This window comes from Pristiophorus japonicus, chromosome 1 (assembly GCF_044704955.1).
Source record: "Pristiophorus japonicus isolate sPriJap1 chromosome 1, sPriJap1.hap1, whole genome shotgun sequence".
Taxonomy (NCBI): domain Eukaryota; kingdom Metazoa; phylum Chordata; class Chondrichthyes; family Pristiophoridae; genus Pristiophorus; species Pristiophorus japonicus.
In genome coordinates, this window is record NC_091977.1 from 430864235 (window position 1) to 430891290 (window position 27056).

At 42.1% G+C, this 27056-nt stretch overlaps 1 protein-coding gene across 3 annotated transcripts in view; it reads left to right on the forward strand.

Moving 5' to 3' along the window:
• Positions 1 to 27056, forward strand: part of LOC139275494 (nucleolar protein 4-like) — a 713059-nt gene that overhangs the window by 612070 nt on the left and 73933 nt on the right. For 2 of the 3 annotated variants that reach the window (XM_070892678.1, XM_070892684.1), the window contains exon 8: positions 15960 to 16082. In XM_070892678.1, coding sequence (XP_070748779.1) covers positions 15960 to 16082 — 123 coding nt within the window. Of the gene's footprint in view, positions 1 to 6100; positions 6293 to 15959; positions 16083 to 27056 lie in introns of all 3 variants that reach the window. The other variant, XM_070892672.1, reaches the window with a different exon arrangement.

Sequence of the window (27056 nt, forward strand, 5' to 3'; positions counted from 1 at the left end):
TAGCAGATGCATTCGTTATAATCTACCAAAATTCTCTGGAATTTGGGGAGGTGCCATCGGATTGGAAAGTAGCTAATGTAACGCCTCTGAGGACTGGGAGAAATTTAGAATTCAGCAGAGGAGGACTAAGGGTCTAATTAGGAGGGGGAAAATAAAGTATGAGAGTAAGCTTGCAGGAAACATAAAAACTGACTGCAAAAGCTTCTATAGATATGTGAAGAGAAAAAGATTAGTGAAGACAAATGTAGGTCCCTTGTAGTCAGAATCAGATGAATTTATAATGGGGAACATAGAAATGGCAGAACAATTGAACAAATACTTTGGTTCTGTCTTCACTAAGGAAGACACACATAACCTTTCGGAAATACTACAGGACCGAGGGTCTAGCGAGAAGGAGGAACTGAAGGAAATCCTTATTAGTCAGGAAATTGTGTTAGGGAAATTGATGGGATTGAAAGCCGATAAATCCACAGGGCCTGATCGTCTGCATCCCAGAATACTTAAGGAAGTGGCCATACAAATAGTGGATGCATTGGTGATCATTTTCCAGCATTCTATAGACTCTGGATCAGTTCCTATGGATTGGAGGATTGCTAATGTAATCCCACTTTTTAAAAAAAGGAGGGAGAGAGAAAATGTAATTATAGACCAGTTAGCCTGACATTGGTAGTGGGGGAAAATGTTGGAATCAATTATTAAAGATGTAATAGCAGCGCATTTGGAAAGCAGTGACAGGATCGCTCCAAGTCAGCATGGATTTATGAAAGGGAAATCATGCTTGACAAATCTATAGAATTTTTTGAGGATGTAACTAGTAGAGTGGACAAGGGAGAACCAGTGGATATGGTGCATTTGTATTTTCAAAAGGCTTTTGACAAGGTCCCACACAAGAGATTAGTGTGCAAAATTAAAACACATGGTATTGGGGGTAATGTATTAACGTGGATAGAGAACTGGTTGGCAGACAGGAAGCAAAGAATAGGAATAAACGGGTCCTTTTTAGATTGGCAGGCAGTGACTAGTGGGGTACCGCAAGGTTCAGTGCTGGGACTCCAGCTATTTACAATATACATTAATGATTTAGACAAAGGAATTGAATGTAATATCTCCAAGTTTGCAGATGACACTAAGCTGGGTGGCAGTGTGAGCTATGAGGAGGGTGCTAAGAGGCTGCAGGGTGACTTGGACAGGTTAGGTGAGTGGGCAAATGCATGGCAGATGCAGTATAATGTGGATAAATGTGAGGTTATCCACTTTGATGGCAAAAACAGGAAGGCAGAATATTATCTGAATAGTGACCGATTAGGAAAAGGGGAGGTACAACGAGACCTGGGTGTCATGGTACATCAGTCATTGAAAGCAGGTACAGCAGGCGGTGAAGAAGGCAATTGGCACGTTGGCTTTCATAGCGAGAGGATTTGAGTATCGGAGCAGGGAGGTCTTACTGCAGTTGTACAGGACCTTGGTGAGGTCACACCTTGAATATTGTGTACAGTTTTGGTCTCCTAATCTGAGGAAGGACATTCTTGCTATTGAGGGAGTGCAGCGAAGCTTCACCAGACTGATTCCCAGGATGGCGGGACTGACATATGATGAAAGACTGGATCGACTAGGCTTATATTCACTGGCATTTAGAAGAATGAGAGGGGATTTCGTAGAAACATATAAAATTCTGAGGGGATTGGACAGGTTAGATGCAGGAAGAATGTTCCCGATGTTTGGGAAGTCCAGAACCAGGGGTCACAGTCTAAGGATAAGGGGTAAACCATTTAGGACTGAGATGAGGAGGAACTTCTTCACTCAGATAATTGTGAACCTGTGGAATTCTCTACCACAGAAAGTTATTGAGGCCAGTTCATTAGATATATTCAAAAGGGAGTTAGATGTGGCCCCTACGGTTAAAGGGATCAAGGGTTATGAAGAGAAAGCAGGAATGGGGTACTGAAGTTGCATGGTCAGCCATGATCATATTGAATGGTGATGCCGGCTTGACGGGCCAAAGGGCCTACTCCTGCAACTATTTTCTATGTTTCTATGTAACCTCTGTCCCCATTTCTTCAGACGGCAGCTGTTGCTGGTGATTCTGATATTCCCATTTACATCTCTTCTAGACCCATCTTTTGTTTCTTTACTTGCCCCATACCACTTCCTTTTGCCTTGTACATTCATACCTTTTGTCATGTAATCTCTCCTCTACTCCACCCTATCATAGACCTTTCTTTTCGTTCTTTCCTCCCCTTCCCCTCTGTACTTGCTTAAATCCTACTTTTTCTCTAACTTTTTCCAGTTCTGCCAAAAGGTCATTGACCTCAAACGTTAACTCTCTTTCTCTCTCCACAGATGCTGTCTGACCTGCTGAATATTTCCAACATTTTCTGTTCTTATTCCTGTTTCTATGTGCTAACATTAAATTTCGACAATGATTAGCCTGGATTTTGTGATAAGAATAATAGTGAGGCTATCAGCGCTCACTCTTACTATACAGTAAATTGGACACCAACTTTTGGCGCTGCACATGCACAGTTAAACGTGGAAATCTGGAAGTTGCAGTCTGAGTTACCCTGCTCCTCCACAAGCTTTGCTACATTGCCGATAGTTTCGGCATTGAAACACATGAAAGGCGTCTTATTGTGGTACTTACCCACTAGTTATCCACGAAACATGCCAGAAAGAATTAGGGCTGGTGCATTCAGGTATAAGTGAATTTTTAACAGCATGATAAGTTATAATTACTGCTGAGCAACCTCTCTGTCCTTGAAAATTTAATTTTGCAAGTGTGGAGTCTCATTCCTTCAGAATTTAATTCCGGTTGGAGATTTTTTTATAATTAAAATTTTTTTTTAATTCTACATTTTCTTTTTCTCTTTTAATTCTCGCTTAATGCCATATTTCTTTCCCTTGCATTATTTCACTTTCTGTACATAATTTTACATCACGTTAAATATTGTAACTTACACTTCCTGGTTTAGACTGCAGATCCGATATTGACATGGGCAGATTGTGTAGGCGGGTGGGCAGAGTTTCGGACTGGAAACCGGAAGGCCAAGTTTCCCCACATGTTGTGGAGTTTTAACTCTTTTCTTTTAACTTTTTTCTTCGACAGGATGTTCACCCAGAGGGCAGCCTGATTTACCTGCTTGGTTTCCAATTGGGTGGGGAGAAATCCAGAGCAGGCCACAGGAGCAGCTAGGAAGCCTGCAGCTGCTAGTTGGGGGGGGGAGGGGTCTAATCTCCGACCGTGGGGGTAGCCTTTGTTTGGGTGGTGGGGGGGGGTGCTCCGATTCAAGGATAGAAGGTAAGCTGAGGGGGGAGCACTCCTGCTCCTTTTGACCCATAAATAGTGCTGTAAAGGCACTTACCTTCTCCCTAAAGCTATCCTCATGTCGCTTGATCTGTCAGGTTTCCCAAGGCCTGGAAAACCCGGCCAGACAAGCCAGGATTAAGCTCACAAAGCATCTTAAATCTGAGGCTGTCAGTCTCATTTTCACAGGCTTTGGAATGGCAACTTACAGTATTCAAAGATCCTTTTCAGGTGATCTGTGGCATGCGTGAGAGCAATCAGCAGCGTGTCTTCTCAACCAATCAGTGAGTCACACAGGGGTGAATTTTAACAGCCAAAAGTGGGTGGGTTGGGGTTGGATGAGATGTTAAAAATACAAAATTCTGCTGTCTCTATCCTATCTCGCACTGAGTCCCGTTCACCTATCACTCTTGTGCTCGCAGACCTACATTGGCTCCTGCTCTTGTAATGCCTCAATTAAAAAAATGTCATCCTTGTTTTAAAATCCCTCCATGGCCTCACCCCTCCCTATCTTCATAACCTCCTCCAGCCCTACAATCCTCCGAGACCTCTGCGCTCCTCCAATTCTGGCCTCTTGCCCATCCCCGATTTTCATTGCTCCACCATTGGTGGCCGTGCCTTCAGCTACCAAGGCCCTAAACTCTGGAATTCCTTCCCAAAACCTCTCCACCTCTCTCCTCATTTAAGATGCTCCTTAAAGCCTACCTCTTTGACCAAGCTTTTGGTCATCTGTCTTAATATCTTGGTATGTGGCTCGGTGTCAAATTTTATTTGATAACACTCCTGTGAAGTGCCTTGGGATGTTTTACTACTTTACAGGTGCTATATAAATATAAGTTGTTCTTGAAGGCCATGTGCACTGAAGCTCCTACTTCTTGCAACGTTAGAGTACCATTGTATGTCAGCAGGATTTGACTAATACATGACATGTCACATGTGCCTATGCATGCACAGCAGGACTCTGCATTTCAGAGGAAGCTGACACATTCAATTTCCTGCTGATAGCCTATTTCATTGTGGCTCACATTCATCGGTATATTAAGTGTAAAAAGGTCATGAGTGTTAGTTGAGACTGAACATTTGACTTTAGGCCCTGTAAATCAGAACTATCAAGTTACCCAGCCACCTGTTGAATTTGATCATTTTTCAAAGGCACATATTGAATTTTTCAATGCCTCTGCTTTCCTTAAATGTTTCCTCATACTTTGTGATTTTTGTTTTGCATCTGACATTTTTCTCCCTCAAATCAAGACTTTAATGTGGTATAAACAGAGACTGCAATAATGGCAACTTGCTGATTTCTTCCTCAGCTGATGTATTACACTAAAAACTTAGCTTGCCAATATTGTACAGATACTTTTTCTTACCAATGTGTCTTCTGCAACAGATAGTTGAAGTTACTAAAATCAGTTTTCATCCTTTCGTACCTTGGTGCAAGGACAAGTTTGATGCAATAAATATTACTTATTCATTTATTACAATTAAGATCATTTAATCTTATCACAATTAGAGTTAATATCCTAAGTTGTTTGATTAATAGTTGTTCTTACATTTGACCTGAAAATTTAAAGATGAAAATCTTCAGACCCCATTTGGAGCAGCAATGTGAGGATGCTGTGAGAATGTCATAGTCTGGAAAATGCAGACTTTTTGCTGCCAAATCTTGGAATAATTCTGATATATTTTCAAATAGTCTGTAATGTCAATAGCATCATGTAGACATTCTAAAGTATCTGGATCCCATTGCCTACTTTGATAATTGTTACAAATCCTTTAAAAAAAAAAATCCATTAGAAATGTTGTAGCTGACATTTGGAAAACATATGAGGATTAAAAAAAGATCTATAGTTAAATTTATTTTGGTTTTAAAGCACAATACATTTTATCTAAGGAACAAACCAGCTTTGTTCCCAGTGTAATGTATATTGACAGGTATTGCTTTCCTTTTAACTGTTGTCTATATTGATTAAATTAAAGATTTGTTTGAGATTTTGACTAATGGTTTATAACTGGTGAAAGTTAAGATTGTAAAGCACATTTTCGTTACTTGAAATCTAAAATTAAAAATGTGGCAGCAAATAGTAATGTCTTTGATAATGTGGTTTTAACATCTCCCTCAGAGAACAAAAAGTATAATGTAGAAACTTTACATACTATGTAAGAGGCACATTTACAAGATAGATCTTTTCATTTACTAGTTGCGTATGAAATGAAACTGTTCTTTTTCTTCTTGTAGAATTTTTACAGGAAAGTCCCTGAACATCTCATAGTGGGTCATGTGCGGGAATATATTCCTATAATGCATTCTGCCAGTAACATGCTCAGTGATTTAAAAGTGCCATTAATGAATAAGTCAAAAACTTTTTAAAGATGTGGTGTCACATATTTGTCAAGTTCAGACTTCATAGTGGTGTTGGATACTTGTTGTTTTGTAGCGCACAGAACACTGGTTTGCTCAAAAGTAATCTGTTGCATTCAGTTAACTGGCATGTATTTGCTGCTTTTTAAATTTTATATATATTAAAATGGCTTTGCTTGGAAGGGTTTCAAATATAAACATTTATTCACTGAACCTGCACCCCAACGAGAAGCCTCGCATGACAGAAACACGAATTGGAAAACCAGTGCTATAGTATTGTAGCACTATCTCCAAGCCACTCTCATCAAGTGGGCCTACCCATTGGGAGTGCAGGGTCATTGAATTTATCCTATGGTGTCCACTCAACGAGGCAGTAAAGGATTACAAAATAGAGCAGCCGTCCAATGCCTTCTTTTCCTCTGTCTTCCTCTTGCCAACAGATGTTTGTGAGGCTGTTTGTAGATGAAAACTTGGACCGAATGGTCCCCATTTCTAAGCAGCCCAAAGAAAAGATCCAGGCAATAATTGAGTCATGCAGCCGGCAATTCCCTGAATATCAGGAGCGTGCCCGGAAGCGCATACGTACTTACCTCAAGTCCTGCAGGCGGATGAAAAAGAATGGTTTTGAGACGGTGAGTTGGACTGTCCAAATACAACCCATTCCCAGTCTGCATCCAATTCCCATGCATAAACTCATCACAAGATTTTTTTTTCCCCACCCCCCACCATACTGATGATTTTTTTAAATCTTATTTTTGGTAACATCAGCTCAAAGACCTTTCCCTTTCATCTAAACCATGTTTACTTTGCGTCACTGGTGTCTAGGAGAATGTTTTATGTGAATGATTGTAGTTTCAAAGGTTGATGATTGAAGTGCCTCATAAAATATTATATTAAACAATGAGGCACTTAAACAATATTTTGTGTCTTATGTATTGTACCTGTCTACAAACTTCTGTCCAAATCTATCCTTTGACATGTTGAACACAGAGTTATTTCTAATATATGCCATTATTCTTTTTCCTCATTCTGATTAATACACTGCAGATAACTAGTTGCTTATACATAATTTAGCAGAAGTGCAAATAAAAGTCCCTGATGGAATTTGGGAATTATATACAGCACAGAAACAGGCCATTTGGCCCAATTAGTCCTAAGGCATGATGTATGTTAGCATCTCACAGGAGTTCCAGTGGATGTGTGAAAGAAACTGGGTAATGTACCTTGTGGCAGTCTGAGTGTCCGTAACTGAATTGATATTGGTAACAGGAATTAAGGATTTGAACGGGTCGAAAGTGCTTTCATTCCTCTTTTCAGAAAAAAAGTTGAAAGAATTTCTATGAATATTTTTACCAAGGTGAGCAATCTCATTTTCTATATGTTAAGTAGCACATCATTCTGTATATATTACAATTTTCAGTGTGACTTTTGTCATGCACGTCAGAATGATTGGTTCACAGAGCTTTCCTTTCCACTATGTTCTTAAAAATGATGGAAATCAAATTATATTACTTAAACAACTATATGGTTAAAGAAATGGGATCCATTGTATTGGTGCAATTCAGATCAGTCGATCCAGGTGAATGTTCTCTTTATCAGGTTCCTGCTTTCTTAAAATAAAAATAAAAGTTGTGCTTTTAAAAAATGTTTAAGCACAGAATTCATTTATTCTGAAAAGCAAAGCAGAAAAGGCTACAATTCCACTTGTGAAAGCAAGTTTTACATTTCAGTTGAGTCTATATGCCGCAGTTAATTTGGGAACATAAGGAGAAAGAATTAAGGAGGTAAGAATTCAAAAACACTTCTCAACCTCACTAACTTTATCTGCTGGTGGAAAAACTCTTATTTTTTTAAACCGTGAGTATGTTATGAGTTCCTTTGATTTATTATAATCGATGGTGGCATTTTTGGAAAGCCTAATTTTCAACTTATTTAATTTAATATGTAACTAACATTCCTTGTGAATGAGTGTGACATCGTTGAACGGTATCACTACAGGAGTCATTCAACTGAAATTGCTGGTAACAACTGCTTTGCTTGAATGCTATCATAAGCTTTGGTTACTTGTTACCAGTTTTTATTTTTGTGGATTAAGGACTAGAAATTCGGTGATTTTGCGACAGGGTTTTTGGTGCTATTTCACCTTTTTTGGTGAAAACCCAGTCGACTACATTGCAAGTGTTGTTAAAGAAAATCATAAGAATGACTGGGAGAAGAGTCCACAGGAACAAAGGGCTAATTGACCTCCCATTGAAACATTTTATCCACTAATTAGAGGATGCAAATTTTTTCACTACTATCCATATGAATCAAAGGACAACACTGCAATGCTCTGTATCCATAACTTAGATATACAGCACTGTCACAGCCAATACGGTAACGGACTCAAAAGTATACAAAATGAAGGAAACTAGGGGGACTACAGGTAAGAAATTACATGAAACGTTAAGAAAAATATGATGCCAATTGACCAATGATGGGCTTAAAAGGCTTGAGTTGCACAGGTCTGGTGGAAATTAGGTAACAGCCAGACAACACAGTAGCAATAAATGAGGTAATATTAATTTGAAAAAGCAGGTGGTTAAGAAGAGCAAAGTAAATACAGAAGCAAATTGATGAAAATATGGTAAGTTCTCCAATTGTCCAGCCTGGAAGTGCATTCAGTGCCACAACCTCAAGGGCATTCTCCACATGCTCAGGCCCTCCAGTGTTCTCTTATGTGTCTCAGTACCCACCACAGGACACATCAATTGCTCTATTTTTGTGTCATCACTCTGGGAATGGACCTAAATTAGTGGCATGCATACAGTTGGAATGGACAGCACTAAACTCTTTTTATCCACTTCATTAACATGATTAACCCATTCTAATAGTTTAGGAACTATAGGATAAAACCAGTCCCATTCTTGCAGCAGGAAGGCATGCTCAAAGTAAAGGCAGGGTGAAGAATTGGCAGGGCGGAGCTGTAGCCCTATCTCGAACCCACGTTCGCGTTGAGCGCAACTCCTATATAGTGCTGCCTTTGAAGGTTTTCAGGAGGCCAGTCTGCTGTTCGTCAGTACATTCAGCAGGTAACGGATCTATTGTTTGCCAGGACAGACTAACATATAGATTTCTCTATGGATGACAGGGTACAGCAAGCCTGTGCCCTTTGGCTTTTACAGACTTGTAGGGTTGTCCAGGGTTCAGGAAGTAATAAATGAAACCTATATGGGCCTTCATTTTCTCACACAGGAGTGCCCATTCATGAATAGAAAGATGTGCTACACCATAAACATGTAGCTTGTGTGTGATCACTAGTATAAAATAATGCAGGTGAATGTCATGTCGGCTGGCAGCTTGCACATTACCTTTATCGTTAATCTACCATTCCAGCACTGTTTGAAGAAGGGCAGGTATTCAAGGACTGGCTGCCAAAGGACCTTGGCTACCTATCTTTCCCATGTTTAATGACACCACTGGGCATCTTCCAGTGTTGCAGAACAATATTATAATGAGGCTTATGCATCCACAAGAATAACCATGGAGAACACCTTTGGGATGTTGAAGCAGGGGTCAAACTTTGGACCACTGATTGTGTATATGAAAATTCCACCCCACAAGTGCTTAGATGACAAATTGTGATTCATCATCTTCCATATAATTTCTTATAATTACAGTATCTCATTCAGCTTAAAAGATATTCAAATTTGATTTTCCTAAAATGTTTAGTAACTGAATTGCTAAACATGAAATCATTTTTGTCATGGCCATATCATTATCATGTAGAGACCAAAAAGAAATAGATAGTAATGTGATTGGTTATTAGGGAATTGTACCACAGTATTATCCAAATGACTGGAATAACAATTCAAAAGATCTACTAATATGACACCTGAGAGGCAAAAATGTTTTGATAAATTAAATGGTCTTCAGAAATAATCATTTGAATACTGTAATATTAAAAATAATTAGCCCATAAAGGCTTGTAAATGGTAACATCCAGGAACATGAACCAATTCAACAGCATATCCACATGATAGCTCAATTTCTGTGCACCAAATCTGTTCTGATTTTAAAAACAATTATTTCTGGAATGCCATTATGGATGGCACTAATACTGTTGCTATTTACATGAGAAAAACTAGATTCTTCTGATATTAGTTCGACATGCAAAAATTGTCTCTGTGTTTATTTCCAGTTATAGTACATCAATTTTTGAATCTTGAACAGATTGCACTGATGTATATGAATATATGACATAAGAGTCATAAAATTCCAATGGCTGAGGGCGGAAAAAAGACATTGGGGTGGAAATTCAGTTGGAGGCTAATTAGGGCGCTAATGGCGACTGGACGGTAAATTTTGCGCCGGGAAATGGTTTGTGTCTCAGCCACAAAATTCAACAGCTGGCAACTGAAAATCCTGAGCTGAAGAGCCGGCCTAAGAGAGGCTTCCCTGAAAAGGAATCACCAAAAACACCATCGAAAACATTCCTAATACCTTGCTCACCCCACATAAACTTAAATCGCAAAAAGAAAAACAATCACACTTACCTGATGTATTCATTCCTTCTCTCACTGCCGCTGAACAGCTCGGACGGCCCGCTTTCCCAGGTGGTCCCACTAGGGCATGTTACGGGGTGCTACAGGTCCCGCTGCAATCAAATTTCAGAGTGGTGTCGCAACCGGGGGTGTTGTGCACCAGCCCAACTCTCCCGAGCGGTACTACTCCATGTCCCCACAAAACCGGCACCAAATATCCTGGCAGGGTGCTGGATGCTGGCTGCCCAGCTGGAAATCATTTCCACAGCCATTACCACCCCTGCAGGACACGAACAGAGGCGGCAACAGACCAAAAATCCACCCCATTAGCTAGATGGATGGGGGTGAAATTTAGTTTAAGATCCAGTTTTGCTAATTTCCTACCTTCTTTCATACACATTAAAAATTCTGCCAGAAATGGGGTTGGATGTGTAATGCACCTACCAAGATATGGGCAGGTGTATGATGGCACCATCCAGATGAAGGTTTTACGTAACGCAGAGTATTTTCCATCATTTAAGCCCTAGTAACACTGTGTGTCCAGCATTGTTATGGGCCTCCGGTGGGGGAAAGGGGGATTTAAAATAAAAGAACAGTTTAGGCAATGCAGTCAATCGCAAACAGCAGGGCACCACAGCAATTTTCATGCTCCCTCTTCCCCACCTGAGGCAGGCACCTACCCGGGCCATAAATAGCACCAGTGCCCGTCAAATTATTTAAATGCCTATAAGCCCAGGCAGTGGGCCAGGCTCAGGGACAAAAACAACAGATGGCCCTAAGTCTCACCTTGCTGCACTATCACTGGCAGAGCAGGACCACAGGATATTTGGCTCCAAGATGTCTTTAGATTTAAAAATCACTAATTTAGCACTGCAGTAACACATTTCAGTTATATTCATTGCTGGTACGGGGGGAAATCTAAGGCAAATCAACGAAAGATAGATTGTTGTGACTCAGTTATGTCAGTAAAATATGGGCCCTTTTGGTGAGGATAAGTGGCAGACACCTTTCATACTACCTATATTTCTAACTATTTTGGAAATCTGACGAGTTGCAGTATTTCCACAGTCCTGAGCATTTGAGTACTAACACTCCTTGTCAGCAAGTAAAACAAATGTAGGTTTGACCCACCACTCCTCTCTCTCAGCCACACCAAGTACAAAAGTACTGAGCAAAGACTGATGCTTCTCGCTGCAAGGAGGGAGAGACTATCAGAAGGGAGAGGTAAGTTGGAATGAAAATTTACAAAAAAGAAAGAAAACTCCATTGTCAGCAACAGATTAACATTTATAAAGAACATTTTTCATTTGCTGCATGATAAAACTAAATGGGCCTGAAAAAGTACTTTAGCATCCAGAAGGAATGTCAATAGAATAATCAAGTGTAATGTTTAATTTATTATATACCACACTTTGATGGAGCTGGGGCTATTGAAACCGTATGATGCTGAACACAGAACAGTTCATTCAAAAACTGAGTTTGTACAGTTGAATTGTGAAGTATTATTCGGTCCATCTGTGGAGAATTAAATATTAAATGGTTGTTTTTGCCAATAAATGACCTGATATACAATATGACAGCAGAATGTAATTCCACTGTGATATTTTGTGCAGCATTGACTTTGAAAAGTACAATCCTTGTTTACATCAGAACATTCTGTAAGTGTTTGAACTTTGGAACTATTGAAAAGATCTCCAAACTCACAATACACAGCTATGTGATAGTGCCTTTGTTATCAATAACATGCTTGTTTTTAACTCTCTATTTTTCTTTCGCAAGATGCAATGCTGCTTACAGGGGCAGTAGCCAAAGCAGATAACTTGGAGCTGATGCAAAAGGGGCCAGGAATTGTCTTTGCGCAGTTTCATTTTCTTCAAGTATGAACCTTATTCTCAAGACCTTCATTTCTTTAGAGGCATTTGTAAGCTGTTGATCAGAGACAACTGAAGAAGCTGTTGCAAAATCACAGATATCTTTAGAGAGAACTCTAAATGGGGTTCACTATAGTTTTCTAAAGATCTGTCTACATATGCGCCAATACTGTCTCCAGGTTGTGCAGCTGGATTCATAAAGAGAGGAATTCCTCTGTTTATAGTCTCAGTTAAGGTAGCTCTAATGAAAAGTTGTAGTTTGTACATACCTGGCAATTAGATGACATCAGAAGCCTCAGGTGCCATTTCATTACTCTTAGTATTTGGAGGCAACTGCATGGGCGGTGTCTCAGTACTATCAGGCAGCAAATTATACTATCCTGACTAATAAAATTCATCCCACTTTGATTAAAACACTAAGTAAGACTGTTAGGATGTACTGCTTCCGAAGATGAGTTGGAAAAAAAACTCTTGCCAATACACAGCAAATCCATTGAATCTCTGTCCCTAATTGCAACAACCACAACAGTTGTCATCAAAGTGATGATGCAAACAATTTTAATACCATTGGCTTCTTGCAGTCATGAGGAAGAGATTATTGTAGCATTGGGCACACTTCATATTGATGAGATGACTCATGTCAGCAAAACCCAGATGTATCCCCTGAGCCACTAAAAGCAGCTATGAAAGCAGATGGTAAGACAATCTCCTCATTAACCTGTATAGTTGACTGCACTGCTCCACCATGTTGCTAATAGGCATAGTGGACTGAATTCCAGCTATACGAGAATCTAATACACCATGGAAGTCATTTAAGGAACATTGTAATTCTGTCTGCACCATTTCTTGGGCATTGACAAAATTGTATAACCTAGAGTACAGTTCTGCTATGCTTTGCACCACTGAAGCATCCAATTGATCTAGAAGAATGTTTTCCGGGAAGATAGGTGTAAGGAGCTATGCAAACCCTTCTTCTTGATCCTATATATGTGGCTTCCATTGCTTTGCCTCTTCAGAATTTTAATCAGCTGATGCTTCCTCCTCTAGTACTGCTAATTCCTTCAGCACTAGTGCTCACTCATATTGTGGCAATGATGAAGTAGATTATACTTCTGCTGGATCAGCTTCCTCTGTTCTGGTATTAGTAGTGGATTCCAGTGCTGGATATTCTGTAGGATTTATACAGTACCCTTTTTGAGAGTAATCCAAACAGACAGCATCAACATGCTCACTGCTCAGGCAAAACACGAATCCATGCATGCTTACTTAAATGTACGTTCAGAGCTCCACTTACTGGCATAACAATGCTAATGATATTTTTAATGTTAGAAAAGATTTGACTATACTTCCAGCTCTTTGCTATCATTAAAAATTCAAAATGTGGTCCAACAGATTACCTGAGCTTTTCAGTGGTTGTAGCAACTGGTGTGAAGCCAAAAATGGTGGGAGACGGCCCTCTCAGGTATTCTAATACTGCTTCAAATAAATTAATTTGAACAATTGTTTTAAACTGTTATGCTACTGATTCTACATCGGTGCAATGCATAACTAATATTGAATCGATACAAAATGTCTGCAGCACTACTGTCCCTTAACGTGTGACACACAAGTACAGTGTTCAGAATTTATGTGTGTTCATATATGTTTGACAACGTAATTTCATTTTGAATATTGCAATATAAATGTTTTTAGAAAAATTCTAATTCAGTCGTACTTGAAGACATTTATCTTATTCAGTAGTAGTCCCTCTCACATCATAGGCTCAAAGCCCCCTTCTGTACAGATATTATTAACTTCCGTTTCAGCTAATTTTACCCCTGTGCCAATGCATTTGTGTTAATTAAACTTTTGCATTTTGTTTCATGTAATTGAAATATTCCTGACTTCTATCCAGATCTGTGTTATGGGAGTTTGTATGCAGCTACTCAGTAACCTTTGGAATATCTCCAGGAGTTTGGAGATTTACTCGGGTTCTCTGCTCAGCATCGCCTCCACAATTAGACACAACTCCTGTTCTATGAATCTAAGCTTTGTTGTTCTTTTCAAGTCAGTCATATTCTGCATTTTGGGCTTTTGGTATTATATGATATTTATTATTGTATCATGCCTTAGGGCTAGAATTTCCAGTGCTTCACCGCCCAGTTTCTTGGCGGTATTGGCTGTTTTGGGCGAGAACCGGGTCAGCGAAAAATTCCCCAGCTGAGTTCCGCCGCTGGTTTTGAAGTACCGCTGGGGAGTGGACCGACGGTGTGCACTGTCCATAGATCGCCATGGTGTGATTTTTGACTCAACGGTGACCCATAGGTAAGTTGGAAAAAAAACACCCACAAGAATCAGCGGAGCTGTACGGTAGGTAAGTAGCCCTGCAAGAAAAAGGTAAGTAATTGGTTTTTTACTAATTATTTTAAAATTCTCTTGTAGTGATTAAGTGAAAAGGGCCCTGAGAATGTTTTTATTACTTTTTATTTTATGTTTTTAAAAAATATATTTTTTGTGTTTTTCTCCTCCTAGGCCCAACCCGCAGCCTCAGTATAAATTTTTAGTAATTATCGCCCACTTTTTTTTCAGAACCGCCCAATCGGCCCAAGATTCCATTTTTTCGCCGAGAATCGGGTGCAGCGCCCATTTTTTTCACTGGGCGGATTTTTTTCTTGGGGGAATTTTTCGCCGGTGATAATTTTGGGCAGCAATCGGGCGCTGGCGGATTGTTTGGAAATTCTAGCCTTAGTCTTTTTTCATCTAGCAATTCTTATGTTCCTATATAGGATTTTTAGGAATCAAGGGCATTGGTTCAAGATTAAGTAATTAAGAAAATTGTTGAAAGTATTTTCTCATTTGCCATCTTAATTTACCATTGGCAGTAACTTACCATGCACTAATGGACAATGTCACATCGATGGTGCAATGACAACTATCAATTATTTGTAAACTATTTACTACCAAGAATGCCTTGTGAAATCCACGCAGAATGATTTAGCCATTAATTGTTAAAATATTGTCATCTGTGTTTTAAAGTATTTTGAAAGTAAAAATGAATGATGTCTCATTATAAAAGGGTTACAATTGTTTCCAGTTTCAGTATGATAATGTATCTTTAACACTGTCAATCTTCAGATAAAACAAATACTGGAAACTCAATGAAAATAGTGAAGACCTGATGGAGAATGGTTGTTAATGAGAAATAATTCACCAAGTAACCTCAGACCCAATCCTATTAATATTAATTGTAATTTCATCTTGAAAATGTTTTAATCCTCATGCTTTTCTTCAAATAAATCCAATCACATTTCCTCTGAACTTTCATTTCCTTGCAATTTTATTTGGCTGTAAAGATAATTGCAATGCTTGTAGTAGATTCTTTGCCATTTTTGCCAGTAATACAGAATTACTGTTTTCTTTTCTTCCTCCAATATGTCTGAAACATTTGTTTGCAAAATGATAAAGTTCAACACAGCATTATTTACCATGATAAATTGCAGAATGCCTAAAATATTTTATTATCATGCAGGATGCTTCCATGCATTTTAGAGGGTACAAGACATTTGAGTTTAATAGACAAGGTAGTAACATAGCACTTGATTTGCAGCACCAGTACCCAGAAGATGCCACTGGCTGTTGAAATGAACCGGACTGAATTCAGTCTACAGAAAAGCAACAAAATTGAGCTTTTGATGGATTTCTGTGGCATTGCCAGATTTTGCCTCTTGAGTGCTCATCATATTTTTATTATTAGGACTTGTAATTTTCTTTCTTTGGCTTGCAGTATATCGGAGCAGACAGGTATGCTATGGATTTGTGATAGTGTTGCTATTTTAGAAACACCATCATTAAATATTTTGTGTTAGTTTTTAACTATCTCTCTTTTTAAACCTGGTGTAATATTTATTTTGTATTTCTTTCTTCAGTCTCGTCCCATCCCTTCACACCTCACATCTGCAGTAGCAGAGAATATCTTGGCCACAGCTTGTGAGAGCGAGAGCCGGAATGCAGCGAAGAGAATGCGTCTGGATGTGCGTCAACAGCAACAGGTATTAGGATCATAATTAAATGAGTGCCCCATGTAACAGTTTTACAAGCACAAAGAATACATTATGACACTTTCCTTCAATGGGTAATATGCTCATTGTGATTTGAGCACATAATCTAGATTGACATTCCACTGCAGTACTGAGGGAATGCTGGGAATGCTGCATTGTGGAGCTGCCGTCCTTTGAATGAGAGATGTTAAACTGAGACCCCATATGCCTATCTATGCTAAAGATTCTATGACACTATTTGAAGAACAACAGGGAGTTCTTCTGGTGCTCTGACTAATATTCTTACCTCACCCAACACCACCAAAAAAATTAAGAACATTCATCTGACTGCTGATTGTGGGATATTGCTGTGTGTTAATGTGGTACCTGTGGTGTCTCCTCTGTGCTAATGTGGTACCTTTGTTTAAGAAGGTAGAAAGGGATAGACTGAGTAATTACAGGCCAGTCAGCCTAACCTCAGTGGTGGGAAAATTATTGGAAAAAATCCTGAAGGACAGGATAAATCTTCATTTAGAAAGACACGGATTAATCAAGGACAGTCAGCATGGATTTGTTAAGGGAAGGTCGTGTCTGACTAACTTGATTTAATTTTTTGAGGAGGTAACCAGGAGGGTCGATGAGGGTAGTGCGTATGATGTAATGTATATGGATTTTAGCAAAGCTTTTGATAAGGTCCCACATGCAGACTGGTCATGAAAGTAAAAGCCCATGGGATCCAGGGCAAATTGGCAAGTTGGATCCAAAATTGGCTCAGAGGCAGGAAGCAAAGGGTAATGGTTGATGGGTGTAATTGTGACTGGAAGGATGTTTTCAGTGGTGTTCCGCAGGGCTCAGTAGTAGGTTCCTTGCTTTTTGTGGTATATAGCAATGACTTGGACTTGAATATAGGGGGTATGATTAAAAAGTTTGTAGCTGATACTAAAATCAGCTGTGTGGTTGAAAATGAAGAAGAAAGCTGCAGACTGCAGGAAGATATCAATCAACTTGTCAGGTAGGCGGAACATTGGCAAATGGAATTTAGTCCGGAGAAGTGTGAGGTACATGTTCAGTGTCCGAAATCCGGAGTTCTGAAATTCGGAATGTGCCGGAATCCGGACACCGGGATGATCCGTGGCAGGGACATTTTTTTAAAACAGTTACCAAGTTGGGAGGGGGAAAACACCAAAAGAAATTCCAAAAAATAAAAAATAAAAATTCAGGAAACATTCTCAAAACCCTAATAATTAAAAAAATAAAAACTTTATCTTTTTTGCAGGTCTTCAACGCTGGTTTTTCCTGGCCGCCAACCCCTGACCCGCAGCCGACATTGTCGAACCCGGAACCATTGACATCCCCGCTCCACCACCGGACTCCCCGCCAGACTCCCCAGGCCCCCTCCTCCCATGGACCTGCCGCCAGGCTCCCTCCCCCGGACTCCCCAAGCCCCACCACCAGGACCCCTCCCCCGGACCCGCCACCAGACTCCCCAAATACCCTCCCAACCCCCCTCTCCTCCTGCCCTTACTTTGGCCCAGGCATTTCCAGATTCCGCACATCGGAAGGACATTCCGAAATACCCGAACCACGGCACGGGCATTTCTAGATTTGGGATGTCAGAAACGGCCTCGGTCCCGAGGTTTTCAGATTTCGGCGCTCCACCTGTAATGCATTTGAGGAGGGCTAACAAGGAAAGGGAATGCACATTAAATGTTAGGACACTAAGAAGTGTCGAGAACAAAGGGACCTTGGAGTGCTTGCCCACAGATCCTGAAGATAGTAAGCCAGGTAGATAAGGTGGTTAAGAAGACATATGGAATGCTTGCCTTTATTAGCCAAGACATAGAATACAAGAGCATGGGGTTATGCTTGAACTGTATAAAACACTGGCTAGACCACAGCTGGAGTACTGTGAGCAGTTCTGGTCATCGCATTACAGGAATGACATGATTGTACTGGAGAGGGTACAGAGGAGATTTACGAAGATGTTGCCGGGAGTGGAGAATCTTAGCTATGAGGACAGATTGGATAGGCTGGGTTTGTTTTCTTTGGAACAGAGTAGGCTGAGAGGAGACCTCATTGAGGTGTATAAAATTATAAGGGGCCTAGATATAGTGGATAGAAAGGGCCTATTTCCCTCAGCAGAGGGGTCAACAACCAGGGAGCATAAATTTAAAGCAATTGGTAGAAGGTTTAGAGGGGATTTGAGGGGAAATTTCTTCATGCAGATGGTTGTGGGAGTCTGAAACTCACTGCCTGAAAGGGTGGTAGAGGCAGAAACCCTCACCACATTTAAAAAGTACTTGGATGTGCACTTGAAGTGCCGAAAGCTGCAGGTTTAGGGACCTAGAGCTGGAAAGTGGGATTAGGCTGGATAGCCTCTTGTTGGCCAGCATGGACACGATGGACTGAAATGGCCTCCTTCCGTGCTGTAAACTGCTATGATTCTAATATAGCTATTGCATTGTGAGCAAAATATATTAGATTTGGCCTGTAATACCAAGAGACTAGAGGGAGTTTTGTTCCAAAGTATAAAGGTTTTTTTAAGAAGTTACAATATAAGTAGTAAAGATGTTAAAATACAAGCGTACAATTATTACATACAAAATAAGACGTTGAGATTCAAATAGCTTAATACGGACAAGGTTCCAAGGTGATTAAACTCGCATGGCTTTGCTACCACATGAGCGTGCCTGGAATATTCTAACATCTATGCTTTAAGTCCAGCCTTATATATGTCAAGCAGCCATTAGTTTACACAATTTTGAGACTGCTTTGTGCCCACATGTCAATCAATTTCTATGGTCCTGAAATTCCGATGGCTCGGGTCCGTACGAAGTTCCTACGGACCCTGGAAGGCATCGAAAAAGCCGGGTTTCAGCACGCAATGCACATGCGCTAAAAACCGGCTTTTCCGATCTGTCAAGTTTCTGGCCTGACAGATCTCGTGCATATCGGGAGCGAGGACACTTGCAGGGCAAGATTTCCGATATTTACGAATATCTTGCCCCGCAAATGTCCTTTAAAATCTTGCACCTGAAAAAGCAGGTGTATAGCCTACTTTACAGGCGCAAGTGTTTAAAAATACATAAAAACATTAAAAGTAAATTAAATAAACACATATGAAAACATATTTTATTGTTTAAAAACCCTCTCCACTATGGTAAGTTTATTTTAAGGCATCTTTAAAAAAAAGTCAGGAAAATATTATTTTTTATAAGAACTTTTAAGTTAAATGATTCTTAAATATGCCGTGTATTTTTCTATTTTTTTAGTGATTTTTTTTGGTGTGTTGGGGGGGTTTCGCATTCATAATAATGGAAACTCCAACACAGAGTTCCCATTATTATGAATGAGAAAATTCTCACTCTTGATTAGCTGCCCAGAGCCATGTGACTACAGCTCCAAACCTGCGCACGTCCTGATGTGCACACGCTCCGATGCATAGGAGTGAAGGCCTCAGGCTCGGAAGTTCGAGCGGGCGCAGCAGCAACAAGTAAGTGCGCAGTTTTTTACCTTTTTTCTTTAGTTTGCCCACGTGAAGACCTCTTGCGGAATTTCAGGCCCAATAATGTCTCCCAAGCCAAGCAGCCACCTGCTGACTTCCGCACTTTCCCTAATAAGGCAGAAACAGACAACTAATGGTTTTCCATGCCTTGATCCCATAAACATGAGATAACTAATGCTGACAAGGTGTCTCATTACGTGCGTTCATGAAGGAAATACTAGGCCCCTATTTTCCACTTGCTGCATTTTTGGCGCCCGCGCATGTTAATGTACGACTTTTTTTTGTACATTCGCGCCAGAAAAAAAAATCAGGGCTTTCGCCAAACAAATATTTGAATTTGGCGCAGTGCTCTTCGAAGTTGTCTTGAGCGGGGTGGAGCTTCAAGTCTGCGCTAAACTGTCTGGGCATGCGCAAAAAAAGAAACTTCCTGGTCTGGATCAGATATATTTAAAGAGCCCTTTGTGATCGGATAGTTTTTCATTTTGTATTCGGATCGAGCTACCTGGATCTTTCTGCAATTTTGAACATTAAAACCTGCAAACATGGCTGAGAGAGACGTGGAAGAGGAATTCGAAGGAGAAGGAAGGGCCATTTGATTTCTCCCACACAGTGATATTCCTGGTAGGTATCATTGAGAGGAAATGGAATCTGCTGGCAACTCAGGGGAAAAGCAGAAAAAAGTAAAACCACCTGTAATGGCTCAACTTTGGGATGATGTTGCTGTAGAGTACAATGCAGTAGCCATCACCCGGAGAATCGGCAGACAGCTGAAAAAGAAGTGGCAGGACCTAGGACAATTAGTTAAAGTAAGTATGCACTGTAATTACATTTGTAACTGTGTGTGTGTGTGTGTGTGTGTGTGTGGCCACCACACAAAAGGATCCTCTCTTTAAAAAGTTCTATTTTCATCTTTGAAGTTGAAGAATGCAAAGATCAGGAACCACAGGAATCGTACTGGTGGAGGTCCACCAAGTAAGCTGCAATTGAGCCAACTGGAACAGACGATCTCTGATCTGATTAAAGCTTACCGGAGAAGATCCACCACCAATGTGGACGCTGGGCCCAAGTCAAAGAGATGGGGTAAGCCCTGCAATTTGCACTGTGGGTTGGCTAAATACTGCATGAGCTAGCTAGGCTTTAATGGATGTTTTGATATGTTTTACAGCAGCTGCGCGTGAGGAAGACGCAGAAGGTGATCCAGAAGGACCAGCAGACGTACCAGCAGAAGTAGCATCCGAAGGACATCCAGAAGAGAGTCCAGAATTGTTTCCTGATTTTGAGCAGGACAATCAGGATGAAGGCCAGCATGAAGATCCCCCCCACTGATAAAATGGTCATATTGGACCTCCAGCCAGTGGAGCCCATGGATCAGGATGTGTGTCCCAGTGTGGTCCAGCAATGCACACCTGTGAGAGGGATGCCCAATAGGGTCGAGGAGCAAGGTACAGGTGGAAGATAGTAAAGGAGGGTGGAAAGGATAGCTGAACCACAAGCGCAGGTAGACATGGTACAGCTCATCGGGAAGAGTGGGGAGAGTATGCAGCAAACCACGTCACTCCTGGATACCATGCGGAACTGTCAGGAGAAGTAGCAACACTGTCTGGAGAAATAAGACCACCACTGGCGGGGCAGATTAGGGAGGGAATAGTGGATGCATTTGATACAATGTCGGGACAGCTGATGGGGAAATTGTCTGACATACATGACAGAAATTTGCAGGTAGCTGCTGCAATAAGGATCACACCCAGGTTGTCATTCAACAGCACCAATTGGTGGCATCAACTGCTGCCATTCAAACCATCCCCAGACCAACATCAGGGATTGTGCCACTGCGTGATCCATAGCTTGAAAAAGAAGACAAAGACGAACCTGGGCCTTCCAGAAAGGTGTCTACTAGGTCTGCCCCTGTCCAACCCCACAAATAAAAAACAAACAAATATAACCTTGTGCTCACCAGGGGGCCGAGGAAGTCTGCTGCATCAACAGAAAGGGCTAAGAGTAGAAACACCAGGGCAGGCAAGAGGGGCACTACGCGCTCATGGTCATTGAATAAGGGGGAGGAGAGATATTTGTATCTTGATGTTACTTGTTTTGTTAATAGAAAAGTTTGATACAATAAAGTTTTATTAATTGAAAATGTTAACGTTTGCGAGAAGTTTAAAGTGTGATGTATGTTCACTGAAAATTTGAAAGTTTGATATTTCTTCATTGAAAAGTAAAATATTTTATTAAAGTTAAGTACAAATGTCTAATAAACCTATTGTTTTAATTTAACCAGAATCAGTGCATTATTTTGTGAATTTAATCAACATAAAACAACACATTATTAAAAGTGCAAACAGGTGTAAACAGTCAAAATGGTGTGACACTATAATCAACCGTGCCTCTGTTTAGCCTTCAGGCAGAGAAACGTTCACGGATTAGCCACTGATGCAAGTCTCTAGCAATGGCTAGAGGTCCCCTTGGTCGCCCCACCCTCCTCTGCCGTTGTCCTGTGGCTTGAGGTGGTTCCTTCTCCTCCTCCTCGTCAGCCTCCTCCAAATCCTCATCCCTCCTCCCCTCAGCAGGATCTTCACTGTCCAGTGCCTATCCCCTCATGATGGTTAAGTTGTGCAGCATGTAGCACACGACAGTGAACTGAGCGACATGGTGAGGGGAGTATCGCAAGTAGCCTCCAGAGTGGTCCAGGCATCGGAAACGCTGCTTTAAACTGCCAATTGTCCTCTATATGATGCTCTGTGTCGTTATGTAGGACATATTGTACTGACACTCTGGCTCAGTGCGGGGAATGTGTAGGTGGGTCATAAGCCAGGTGCGAGCCCGTACCCTTTGTCCCCGACCAACCAGCTCTGCCCTTCTGGCAATTCTTGAAACATCGCAGATATAATGCTCTCACGTAGGATGAAAGCATCATGGATGCTACCGGGATATTTGGCATACACTGCCATGATCTGCTGCAGATCGTCACACACCAGCTGCACTTTTAGGGAGTGGAACCCTTTCCTGTTGCAGTAAACTTTGGAAACTTGCAAGGCTGCTCTCAAGGCGTTGTGGATACAGTCAATGGCACCCTGTACCCTGGGGAAGCCAGCAATTCTGGAGAACCCCACAATCCTGTCTCTCATTGCCTGCGTGGTCAGGGAAAGTGATGAACTGGTCCCTTTTGATATACAATGCAGCAGTCACCTGGCGAATGCAGCAATGGGTGGCGTGCTGCAAGATCGCGCATATGTCCTCAGTTGAAGCTCGAAATGATCCCGTAGCATAGTACGCAAGTGTCACTGTTACCTTTACTTCTGCAGGTAGGGCAGTCCTCCTTCCACTTCTTGGCCGTATGTCTGCCCTGATTAGTTGTCAGATCTCAGTGATGACCTCCTGCCTGCAAACGCAGTCTGCCTCACTCAGTTGCAGGTATGAGCGCCTCTCCCAATAGACTCGGAGGGTAAGGCCTCCTCCCCACCAATCTGTCCCCCCGATATCGGTGTCGAATTATTCACCGCCTCTGCATATGCATGCCATGTATAGCCAATGCCGTTATCACATCAGGCATGCTAAAAATTGCACCCATTATTATTGATATTATGCAGATAAATACTTAAATCACTGACACCTTCCCTTGATCGAACCACACCCTGATCTGCGCATGCGTTTGTTTGTTTGTACAGTGATTCTCTTGGGTCACCTGTGACAAATGGTGATTTCTAGCTTGCTGCTGTGCCTGTGCACAAAATGTCCCATTTCGGATACTGACCGAGCTCGAGCACGGGTCGAGGGAGTGCCGGCCGGGCAGGATCGCAAGCTCGACCGGACACAAACACACCAACTCGATGCTCGGCTTCAAAAGCAACCCGGGCCCTGGTGCTTGTGCCCGTGACCCTGCCCAGCCGGCACTCCCCCGACCCGTGCCTGGAGCCCGGCCAACAACGATTGTGTTGGGGTGAACAGTTGCGATTTGAGTGAAAAAAAATCCAGCAAAGTTATTTCATTTCCGTCTGAAAAACGTATATATTTTTTAATTAAATTGTCTCGCTCCAAAACCTCAGAAATTACTTTGAGTTATTCTCACAGTACCCTGTCAAAAAAAAAAACTCCATGCATCTGTACTTTATTTTGTCTTCTTTTGCCTGGCCCCAATGTCCTTTTGTGCGCCGCACCAATTTCCTTAAGTTCACAGAGTTTTTATTTTTCGGGACATTTTGGCAGTGAGCGCCGCGCTGAAAAAAATCGTGGACGGCCAAAATCGCCTAACTACATGAAAAACATTTGGACACCAAAAAACGGTGCACAATCATGGCGATTTAGATGAGGGGATTAAATGTAGTATCTCCAAATTTGCGGATGACACTAAGTTGGGTGGCAGTGTGAGCTGCGAGGAGGATGCTGTGAGGCTGCAGAGCGACTTGGATAGGTTAGGTGAGTGGGCAAATGCATGGCAGATGAAGTATAATGTGGATAAATGTGAGGTTATCCACTTTGGTGGTAAAAACAGAGAGACAGACTATTATCTGAATGGTGACAGATTAGGAAAAGGGGAGGTGCAAAGAGACCTGGGTGTCATGGTACATCAGTCATTGAAGGTTGGCATGCAGGTGCAGCAGGCGGTTAAGAAAGCAAATGGCATGTTGGCCTTCATAGCAAGGGGATTTGAGTACAGGGGCAGGGAGGTGTTGCTACAGTTGTACAGGGCATTGGTGAGGCCACACCTGGAGTATTGTGTACAGTTTTGGTCTCCTAACCTGAGGAAGGACATTCTTGCTATTGAGGGAGTGCAGCGAAGGTTCACCAGACTGATTCCCGGGATGGCGGGACTGACCTATCAAGAAAGACTGGATCAACTGGGCTTGTATTCACTGGAGTTCAGATGAATGAGAAGGGATCTCATAGAAACGTTTAAAATTCTGACGGGGTTAGACAGGTTAGATGCAGGAAGAATGTTCCCAATGTTGGGGAAGTCTAGAACCAGGGGACACAGTCTAAGGATAAGGGGTAAGCCATTTAGGACCGAGATGAGGAGAAACTTCTTCACCCAGAGAGTGGTGAACCTGTGGAATTCTCTACCACAGAAAGTTGTTGAGGCCAATTCACTAAATATATTCAAAAAGGAGTTAGATGAGGTCCTTACTGCTAGGGGGATCAAGGGGTATGGCGAGAAAGCAGGAATGGGGTACTGAAGTTGAATGTTCAGCCATGAACTCATTGAATGGCGGTGCAGGCTAGAAGGGCCGAATGGCCTACTCCTGCACCTATTTTCTATGTTTCTATGTTTCTATGAAAATACTTTAACAAAGTTAAGCAATCATCAGACAAGGCTACTGATGTTTTTCTTAACACAGTTGAAAATTATGCATCGGGGGGTGGTAAAAGCAGTGCTCGAGAGTGGGAGCAGTGGGCTCAGAGCAGCACGAATGGACCTGTGAGGGGAGAGAAAAAAAAATCAAAGTGTGACATCACAGGAAAGCAGATAAGTGATTGTTGGTGAGTATTTCTCTATTTCTCCCTTTTTTTCTAAACTTGGACATTGGTTTAAATTAAGAGCCATGACTAAAAACGAAGCATAGATAATTTGATATTCCAAAACTTGAAAACCTAATTAGTTAAATAAAATACAATAGAGATGGCAGGGCTGGTGATCCACGACGACCACATCTGCAGTAAGTGTTAGCGGCTCGAGGAACTTCGGCTCAGTGTTGATGCGCTGGAGTCTGCGTTTCAGGCACTGTGATACATCAGGGAGGGGCAGAGTTACCTAGACGCTGTGTTCCATGAGGCAGTCACACCCCTTAGGTTAAATAATTCAAATTTGTTCTGTGGTCAGGGACAGGAGGGTGTGACTACGAATGAGGCATGTTGTGTCCTTACACACTACAGCAAATCAACACGAGGCACATACTGGAGACAAGGTCACTCTGTGACCTGTACCTTTATTCACATGACCAAGAAGTGATGACCCTGCGTGGGACCTCCCTTTATATACCTGGATGACCAGGTGAGGAGTGTCTCCCACAAGTTCACCCTCTGTGGTCAAGGTGTGCATTTCTCAGGTGTATACAGTGTACAGTGTTGTTACATAAAGGTTACAGTTATGTGAGGGTTACAAACATGACATCACTTCCCCCCAACGTCTTTGGGTCAAAGATTGAGTCTTTCAGGCGGTCGACGCCGCAGTTGGAGCTCTGGTTGTTGAGCCTTGGCATGTGTCTCTGTCACCTGTGGTGATTCCGGCTCGTCCGGGCTGACCGTAGGGACTGTGCATGCTGCTGAATGTTCTTGTTGCTCATTCACTGGCAGTAGTGTGGGCAGCATCTCATGATTTTCCTCAGGTTCCTCAGTGTCCATGCTGAACCTTTTTTTTTTACTTGGTCCAGATGCCTGCGGCATATCTGCCCATTGTTGAGTCTGACCACTATGACCCTATTGCCCTCTTTACCAATTACAGTACCCTCGAGCCACTTGGGCCCCACAGCATGATTAAGAACAAATACAGGGTCATCGATTTCTATACATCTCCCCTTTGAGTTATGGTCATGGCACTCATTTTGGGACTGGCGCTTGCCCTCTATAATGTCTGACAAGACCGGATGAATGAGGGACAGCCGAGTTTTTGGTGTACGTTTCATGAGTAGTTCTGCTGGCGGGACTCCTGTGAGTGAGTGCGGTCGGCACCTGTAGGCCAGCAGGAGGCGCGATAGACGGTATTGAAGGGAGGGTCCTTGAATCCGGAGCATGCCTTGCTTTATGATTTGGACCGCACGTTCCGCCTGGCCATTGGAAGCCGGCTTGAACAGCGCTGTCCTGACCTGTTTGATGCCATTACCCGACATGAACTCCCGGAATTCATAGCTAGTGAAACACGAGCCATTGTCGCTAACTAGGATGTCCAGCAAGCCGTGGGTCGCAAAGACCGCCCGCAGACTCTCCACTGTGGTGGATGTCGTGCGCGAATTCAATATGATGCACTCGATCCATTTCGAGCACGCATCAACAACAATGAGGAACATTTTTCCCATGAACGGGCCCACGTAGTCTACGTGAATACGTGACCATGGCCTGGTGGGCCAGGGCCACGGACTGATTGGGGCCTCCCTGGGGGCATTGCCCAGCTGGGCACACGTCATGCACCTGCGAACACAGTGTTCCAGGTCTGCATCAATTCCCAGCCACCATACATGTGACCGGGCAATGGCCTTCATAAGCACGATGCCTGGGTGCTCGCTGTGGAGTTCCCTGATGAATGCTTCCCTACCCCTCTGGGACATGACTACCCGGCTGCCCCATAGTAGGCAGTCGGCTTGGATGGAGAGTTCATCTATCCGTCTGTGAAACGGTCTGACCTCTTCAGGGCAAGCTTCGTGTGCGGGAGCCCAATCCCCAGTCAGGACACATTTCTTAATCAGAGATAGGAGGGGATCTCTGTTTCTCCAGGTTTTGATCTGATGGGCCGTGATGGGGGAGCCTGCACTGTCAAAGGCATCGACAGCCAT